We start from the raw sequence: 8,730 nt of genomic DNA on the forward strand, positions 1-8,730 counted from the left end.
TCAATAATATCCATAAATTAAACTTCAAAAGTCCGTATTTTGCAGGAATTAAATTACAGGGAACAAAAAATGCATGGTTTGAAAGACTGGTGAGAGTTCAGAATTCTATGAAAAGAGTTCTTTTGTAGATTGTGTCACAGATCTGAGGAAACTGCAACATAGTTCAGGTATGGCAAGAAATTTCTGAGAAATAAAATGGATGGTACTGGCAAGCTTCCAAATACCAGGGACATAAAAGATAGCCCTGAGAAAGAGTACCTTGGAACAGTGACAGGATAAAAATATGCAGCTAAAGGACTTCTGTGCCTGAGAGAGAAGAGCAGAAAGGCTAAAAAATAACCGTGGTGTGTCACATGCTGAACCACTGCAATGCAAAGACCAGTGGAGCATTTCTGTGACAGGCAGAATGCTGTTCTTTTATCTCAAGGTTTGCCAAGCAGCCACAAGCTGTTTCGGGCCTCTTTATAGAGAGTGAACCAAATGCACATGTAAGTTTGAACTTTCCCTCAGCTAAAGGAGAAGGTAAAAGGATGGCTTTGTGCTCAAAGCACAGAACTGGGATTTATTTATTCTAGGTTCTGCCGCAGTCTCCTTGTGCAACCTTAGGCCAAGTTATTAATCTCCTAATGCCACAGCCTATCCATTTGTAAAATACATGGTACATGTCACAATGGGTGTTTGAGGCTAAATTCTTTAATGTTTGTGAAGTGTTTTGGGACTGGGCAGGACAATTATGAAATGCTGCAGTGCAGCATGCAGGGTTATGCTAATTAGTCCTTTTTAGACACTGATCCCTTGCTGTATGGAGACTAATACCGCAAACTGGTCCAATTTTAGTCTATGGTACCTTTGACCTTACTCGTTCTGAGATTGGTCTGGAACAGAATAATTTATTTTTGACTTGGTGGTTATGGTAATTGATGAAATAAAAATTCCCCAGACTGTCCCTTGGAATACTCTGCATTTACTCTTCCCTTAGGCTCTCTAAGCTGGCCTTTCAAAAAGCCTGATTTTTGGAGGCATAGTTTTAACAGTTTAGGCATAGAATAGACACACTCCATGGAAGAATTCATGAGAGGAAGGTGTATCCTTACAGACAGATACTGGCAGAAGACATGTCATGAAGTGGTTCATTCCATAAGCATTGCCTGTCAGACACAGAAACCCTTTTGCACGTATGGCTCTGACCCAGTGATGTGCTGTGAGGCCATGAGTAAATGGATCTTTTGATAGTTTAGCTATAGCTGTTTTCCTAAACAATTATGTGTTTAGTGTTTGCAAATGTGTTTTCTTATCAGGACTGCTGATAGATCATGTATGTATATGTATGTTATATATAACATATCTGTTTTCCTTGTTGCTGACCCCCATGTAAAAACTTGTGTGGTTCTTTGCTGGTATGGCACAGCAGATGCTTTTGCTTTTTCTGTTGCTGTAAACAAGATGTTGTGACTGATACTTCTTTCCACCATATGTCCTGAACACTCCCAGTTCATCGTTACATGTAATTTCCAGAATGCTTTGTAGGGTGTGTATGCCTCCACCCCATTTCAAAATCAATGTAGCTCTCAATGGATTGACTAATGGCTGCAAGGTGTTACTTAGCATGCTGGTTTTGGCTGACAGTGCTGCTAAACCAACAGTTATTTGCTTAACATGTCTTTCATGGTTCTCATGTGAAGTAACTTATTCTGAGGAATTGAACATGTCAGTGACTTCAGGTCTGCTGGCAAGCATTTATCTGACATGCTGCTGAGACCAAGAAGGAGCATGACCCCAACCTGGTGCCCTAAACACTGAAAATTTTGCCTTGTCCCTTTAGCCGTACCCTATGTTTGTATCGCCCTCAGACATTTTGTTATGCTGATCTCATCATTCCTATATCCATCAAGAATCTGTAGAGTAGGAGTGGGTGGGTGGCAAGAGCTAAAGAAAACTGTAATGAACCTGTAAAGGTGTTGTGCTGATGTAGTGTATAAGATGTTGTAATTCTGTCCCACTGTGAGGATCTAGGACTAATGGGACATTTTCTTTCATTTGTTTTAATTTATGTTGTTATGTAGACCATTCTCAACCCTCTTCTAACCCTCTCTTAGGCATAGGATATGCAGCACCAAAGAGAAATTGCTTGTGCAGAGCAAAATGTATTTGCTTGTTAGTATAGTGGGTGGACATGCCTTATTATTCACCTGTGATGTGTTGACCTTCCAGAAGGTCTACCTGGCATTTCAGTAATAGCATGTGTGTGGTACAGTACTGAGTGTGGTCAGGAATGGTGTCTCTACTAATCATTTTAATGAAAGCAATCATGTGGAAGTGAACAGAAACTGAATTTAAATTGTAAACATGAAAGAAGTTAAACTACAAGAAAGTGCATTCTTTGAGCATCTCTCACATCTGACTCTAGGTTTCTGTATGAGGTGGTTGTCTGATCCTTTGTCATATGTGCTGCATTGTTGGGCTGTCCCCATAATCTAGTTATGTGTTGCTATTGGGAATTCAGCTGGTGTGAATGACTTTTTTTTTTCTCTAGATAGCTGGTGGAATTGTTCATGTTGCCCTTAGCAAATAGCAGGCTACTCTTACTTTAATAGACCTATGGCAGCAAGCTGTGTGATTAGTTAGGTGCTGAGGGAGAGTTTTATGTAAGCATTCTCTTGAGGTTAGTGAGATGTCTTCATGCAAATTTTTGTAGCTCCACAGTGGCACAGACAAAGTTTATTTGTGTGCATACAACCATAAGAGTATCCTGAGCTAGAAGAGAGACACAAAGGCCATCGAGTCCAGCTCCTGGCCCTGCCCAGGATGCCCCAAGAATCCCACCATGTGTCTGAGGGCATTGTTCAAATGCTTCTTGAACTGTGACCACTTCCCTGGCAGCCTGTTCTGGTGCCTGGCCAGCCTCTGGGTGAAGAATCTTTTCCTAATACCCAACCTAAATCCCCCTGACACAGTTTTATGCTGTTCCTTTGGGTCCTGTTGCTGGCCACCAAGAAGCAGAGGTTGGTACTTGCCCCTCCACTTCCCCTCGTGAGGAGGCTGCAGACTGCAGTGAGGTTCTCCCTTTAGTCTCCTCTTCTCTGGGCTGACCTCATCCATTTCTCAAACAGCTCCTCCTCTAAGCTGTTTACCATCTTCATGGCCCCCCTTTGCGTGCTCACTGACAGATTTATCTTTCTTACATTGTGCTGCCCAAAACTGCACACAGCACTTGAGGTGAGGTAGCACCAGCACCGAGTGATGTAATGCACCCTCTCAAACATATATTCTTTTTGGTACCATAATGCTGTAAGTTACAGTTCCTGCCCTTTTTTTCTGCTCATATGTGTAAAGTCTTTTAATTCTGGAAGTTGGAGTTGAGAACCACTGTTTGAACTAACATTGACTGTGCCCTTCTTTTCACCTCTCAGTCTGAGGGTATGATTGAAGATGTTATGTTGATGCATATCTGCACTCAAATCTTCCATGAGTCAAGAAAAAGATAAAGAGATCCTGATGTAACTCTATCAATGTGTAATGTGGTCCCTGTGGAGAGGAAAAGATTATTGACATTGTCTTTACTGCTGATGGATGCCTGTGATGAATATCCACATAATTTATTTTACTCTTGGTGTCAGTCTCAGCAACTTCGAAGCACTTCAGGGTTATTTTTAGTATACACAGCTGGATCTTCTATATGTCTACAGTGCTCTCATTTGTCGTGAGGGCAGATCTTAGTGGTGGGTTGTTATTTGGACTATTCTTGTGTGTGTCTACATGTTACTTTTATGTTAAAGAGAGAATGTCGGTAAAATCAGCGTGATGTTGCAGAAAGGAATATGTTTGCACTACATGAGTCCAGATCAAAGCATTCTTTTATAATGTCTTGCATTTTAAATGAATTTTGATTTAGTAAGTACCTTTTTGTTCTTGCATACACTTGATAGCCAAGTTTCTTCTCCAGCTGAGTACTGAACAATGCTGGTTGGGGTTGCGATAGGTCTTTTTTGCAGCAGTGTGCTGTGATGCTGGCACAGGCAAACCATTTGAGTGTGAATGATTGTCCTCAGTGCACTGGGCACAGGATGCTCTGCTTTCCTTTGCTCCTTAGGTCAGGTTTCATGGGATAAGAACTCTACTTTCCTGCCTGGGTCATGCAGCAGTCTAAGCATCTCTGATAACATGCTGTTGGTCTCTCATAGTCACTGTGCTCCTTTGGTACCAAAGTGTTACTGAGTCTTTCCCTTTTACAGCTGGATGTTGTTGTGGGTGATCTTTTATCTCCAGGTGCCTTTGAAAACTTCATGCTATCACCTGGCAGTGCATGTTTTTTTCTTATTTTTCTTCTTGCCACAACTTGCGTCTGCTGAAAGTAAATGTTCCAAACTGGGTTTGCTCTTGGAAGAAGCAATAGTTCTATGGATTACTTTGCTTTGCTTAAGCAATAGTAAAATTTGGCTTTTTTTCATTTTATGTATCTGCTAAGTCCGTTTTTATGTGAACATTTATTTATTTGACTCCTGAAACAAAATATATTCTGTAGGATTTCCAAGGTCCCTGTAAACTTTTAAACCTGTAAATGATTTGATGAAGCGGACTGTTTTTCTTTTTCTCAGTAGGCTACTTTTTTTTTCTGTCTTTCACAATGAATAGTGTCATGGTCTGGTGAAGGGCAGAATTTAGTATGTGTGGTAGGGGAAGAGTGGCTCAGCAGAAATGGTGCTTACCGTCTTTTTTTTTCAGATTGTCATATTTTGACATGATTTTGGGATAGAAGTAGCTTTTTTTCTGGTTCAGAAAATGCTTAGCATTAAGGATTTGACAGATGTCCACCTTCTTTCTGACTTGGTGCTGTTGCTGATCCTCATTGCATAGCACAGTCCCTAACACAGCCCCTGAGCTAGTTCTTATGAAGAACTGTCAAAGTTACACTTCACTAGAATTTAATGTTGCCTTGAGAAACAGAGAACTCCAATTATTGATTCTAGGGGGTTCCCAAAGTGCTTTTTGCATTCTTAGAATATCTTAATATTGTCTATGTGATGACTTCCTTTTCTGGTATTTATTAAAATCATTCCAGATGTATTTGCTGTAAGTACTTTTCAAGAACCCGTGTTTTTGCCTGCTTGTGTGGCTTAATGCTTCTTGTTCACACAGCACAAATAAATTGAGGTGGTTTCCTTTCACATTAGCTGTACTGTTCTTGCTGGTGTTATCACACTAATCTTGCATGTAGATTATGGGCTTCTGTAAACCTGATTCCGAAGTGATGAGAGTGGAGGTTTTTGCAAAACTCTTAAAAGTTATTTTGGATTTCTGTTATCTTCTTGCTTTCTGGACAGAGTTGTATACTTTGGTTTCATTCTCATCTCATCAAGTGCTACACTGGTTCCTGTTAACATGTTTACCACCACCACTCACAGAGGTAAATTTGACTGCAAGGGTCAGTTTTCCCTTTTGCTACTGTGAGAAGTACCCAGAAAATAAGTTAATGACACTGAGAATCTAATATCTACGTTTCATACTTACTTTTGCTGAAATGAGTTACTTGGAGGTTATGGCTTCAGAGCAGGAAGCTTAACTGTAGTCAAAAGAAGCTGAGATTATGCTAATGAAGTTTTGCTTGATGTCTTCTGCTTTGTATTAAAATGTATCATAATGAATACATTCTATTTCTTCTTCCCTACAGGTAAAACAAGAAAAACCAGAAAATTTACCAGATTTAGAAAACTTGGCGCAAGAAAAATTCCTTGAAATGGAGAGCATGACCAGTGACTCAGATTTACAAAGGAATGAAAAATATATGCATTTTAAGGATCAACTTAAGGAGATGAAAAAACAATGTAAGTCTGATTTTTTAAAAATGATTCTTTGAATGCTAAGCAGTAAAATCTGAGTAACTGCCCTGAAATACAGAACTCTCACTTATGGCTCAAACTGATGTGAGTATTCTTAAAAACTTACTTAAATTGATATCTGTGTAGAAAAAAAACAGTGTAGTTACCTTGATAGTTTTATTTAGACTCCTGCAGCTCCTGCTGTGTTTGAACACAAATATCATGAAAACCACTTTTTTTTTGTAAGGTGGGCTTTTTCATTTGAAGACCTTTTGCATTTATTTTCTTAACTGATAGGATCTCCTAAAAGGATTAGGTAAGCTGTTTTCATTTGTCACTTAAACAAATTGCTCCTGTTTCACAACATAGGATGTGTTGCAACACTAAGAAGACCTTTGCTTTAATGGTAGAACTGTATTGTTGGAAAATGCTTACTGTACGTGTTCTCAGGTTTACAGCTTCTGTGCACGCACTGTCTAACACTGCAGATTACTAAAATCCATTTTTTCCAAATTAACAGAATTTTTCAAGTGTTAGAATTTTAAGTTATTTGTGCTTAAATTACCAAAAAGTTGAAGAGTAAACAGTTTGGTTATTTATGCAACACAACAAAACTGTCTACTTTTATTGCCCCGCACATATAGCAGTCATTAAAATATTACTCTGATTACTGGTGCTGGGAAAGTTCATGGGCTCTGACACTGTTTGTGTTGCTCTTCCCTAATCATGATTATGTTCTGAAATCATATTATTCTGCTTGCTGTCCCTTGACCCCTTGACCCCTGTACCTATTCCCTCTCATCTTACAATTTGATTTCAACATAAACTGGTATCTCAGGAACTTCAGGAGTCATAGATTAATGATTTATACTATTGGAAGTGATATTCTGGGTGCTCTCCTTTAGCTCTCCTTGAATTCTGGTTTTTTTTTTTGAAGCCCTATCCAAAACCCAAAGGAACCAGTGGAAAGAATTTTCCCACTGGACTTTGGATTGCTTCCCTATAGAGATTTATAGGACGTGCTTGACAAGGTGAATTTCAGATCTGGTATCTCAAGACTCCCTAGGATTAGAGCTTGAAGGCTTAATATATTTGTTTCCCATCTTCATGCATTTTAGCACTGATCTCTGAGTTTAATAAAGCTCTTGGCACTACTCTAAGAATGAACATATCAAGTTAAGACCACAAGACAGTGTAATTTTCACTCCCTACGTAACCATAAAATTACTACTGCCCCACCATTATGTTGTAATTTCTAATTTCCAGGTGTTTGTAACTGAGAAGATAAAAATCTTGATAACTGACTTTGGATTTACTTTCTACCTTGTAATTGCCTGAGGAAGGGGTGTATGCTCTAGTGATACATTCAGTTCAGGCTGTGGGATTAAGTTCTTACTGGCCGACCTGTTGAAAAAGACCCCAAATTAAATAAACACAATAGAAAATATTCTTAAAAAAATATGAGGACATCATTCTGCTACTGCTGCCTGAAATCCAGATTTGTCTTATTAAATGCTTCACTTGCAATACCAGCTGAGCTGAAGATTAATAAAATCTGTAAAAGATATTACTAGTTTCCATAAGTTGGTGATTTTCCTTAAAACATCCTACATTTACATGTGGTTTTGGTGGGGTTGTTTTGTAAGAAGAAATTAAGGTCATCCTGTTAAATTTTCAGCATTCATGCTTAAGCCAGGTTATCTGTGTATTCTTTACCTTCTCCTGTATGAGTTGTGTTTTCAAAAGCATGAGTCCTACAATTCTGGCCTCATCTCAACAGCACAATATAATGTGTCTGCAGATTTTGGGACACATTTGAAAACTGCTGGATGTGAGTTACATGTATGAATAACTTCATCAACAACTACTGGTTATAATTTTGTTTTCAACTATTAGCCTTGCCAGGTGCAATGTAGTTCACCTGGCTTTTTTTCGAGAACACATACACCATTGAGGTTCAGTTTTTAGCTTTTTTCTGGAATTTGATTTTATTGCTCAGTTAGATAAAACATAAAAACTTCTGCCAGGTTTTCTCAGAGGGGGTTTCCTGTTTTGTTTAGTTTTAATTTTTTGTTTGTTTGTTTGGATTTTGGTTTTTTTTTGTTGTTTCAATTTTTTCTCTCTCAAAAGAGAAGACAGGGTAGATACTAAAATGATTTGCTTTCTAGGACAAGTTACCATTAATGATTATGTATCTTTTATGCAAAGCTTGACATCTGTATTCTAGAACAGCTGAACAAGGAAATAATATATTCTTGCATTGTTTTGCTATTTAGAAATTAACTGAGATTTGACAGAAAAAAACTTTCTCAACACAGTTTTTAGGTATGGTGCAAAGTGTGAAGCACTTAAATACAACCTCATATTAACAGAAAATTAAGCTAATATATTTTCTCTTTTGATATTTGCTGCCACCATGATGAAAGGAAGGTGCAGGGTTGTTCCCTGTCCCCTGACAGGTGACACGCAGTGCCATAGGTTGCTCTAATACTCAGGGAGGAGAATGGTGCTTGTCTTCCCTGGGCAGTTCTGTGGGAAGGAGACCTTCTTAGCTTTGAACTTCAGCAGCAGCCAAGGTGCAGAAATGAAATTGGGCAAGTACATCTCTGTGGCAGTAAGGATGAGATCATGCCTCAGAGCAGTTTCTGTTCTGCTCATCGTTCAGACAGTTTTCAGACATTTTCTCTCAATCTGTGAGCCTTTATTATGCAGCTACTTTAGCTGGGGTTTATGAAGTGGTGAAAAATCTTCACCTCTGATATGTGTCAAAACACTGTCAGACAGATTTTATGTGAACAGCAAGTGATTTTTCTGAAGTCTGTTTTCAGAACTATCTTAGTTTCCTAAATTCCCACTTCTTATTTTTAATGGAAAACAGTTTCATTTTTCTACTCAAACCTTCTTAGACTGTAAG

At 38.6% G+C, this 8,730-nt stretch overlaps 1 protein-coding gene across 1 annotated transcript in view; it reads left to right on the forward strand.

The window, feature by feature from the left end:
• The window catches only part of NSMCE2 (NSE2 (MMS21) homolog, SMC5-SMC6 complex SUMO ligase), a 123,214-nt gene that overhangs the window by 51,225 nt on the left and 63,259 nt on the right, over positions 1–8,730 (forward strand). The window contains exon 3 of the mRNA XM_005420715.2: positions 5,669–5,822. Within this exon, the coding sequence (XP_005420772.1) occupies positions 5,669–5,822 (154 nt within the window). The remainder of the gene's footprint in view (positions 1–5,668; positions 5,823–8,730) is intronic.

Source organism: Geospiza fortis, unplaced genomic scaffold, assembly GCF_000277835.1.
Source record: "Geospiza fortis unplaced genomic scaffold, GeoFor_1.0 scaffold111, whole genome shotgun sequence".
NCBI lineage: Eukaryota > Metazoa > Chordata > Aves > Passeriformes > Thraupidae > Geospiza > Geospiza fortis.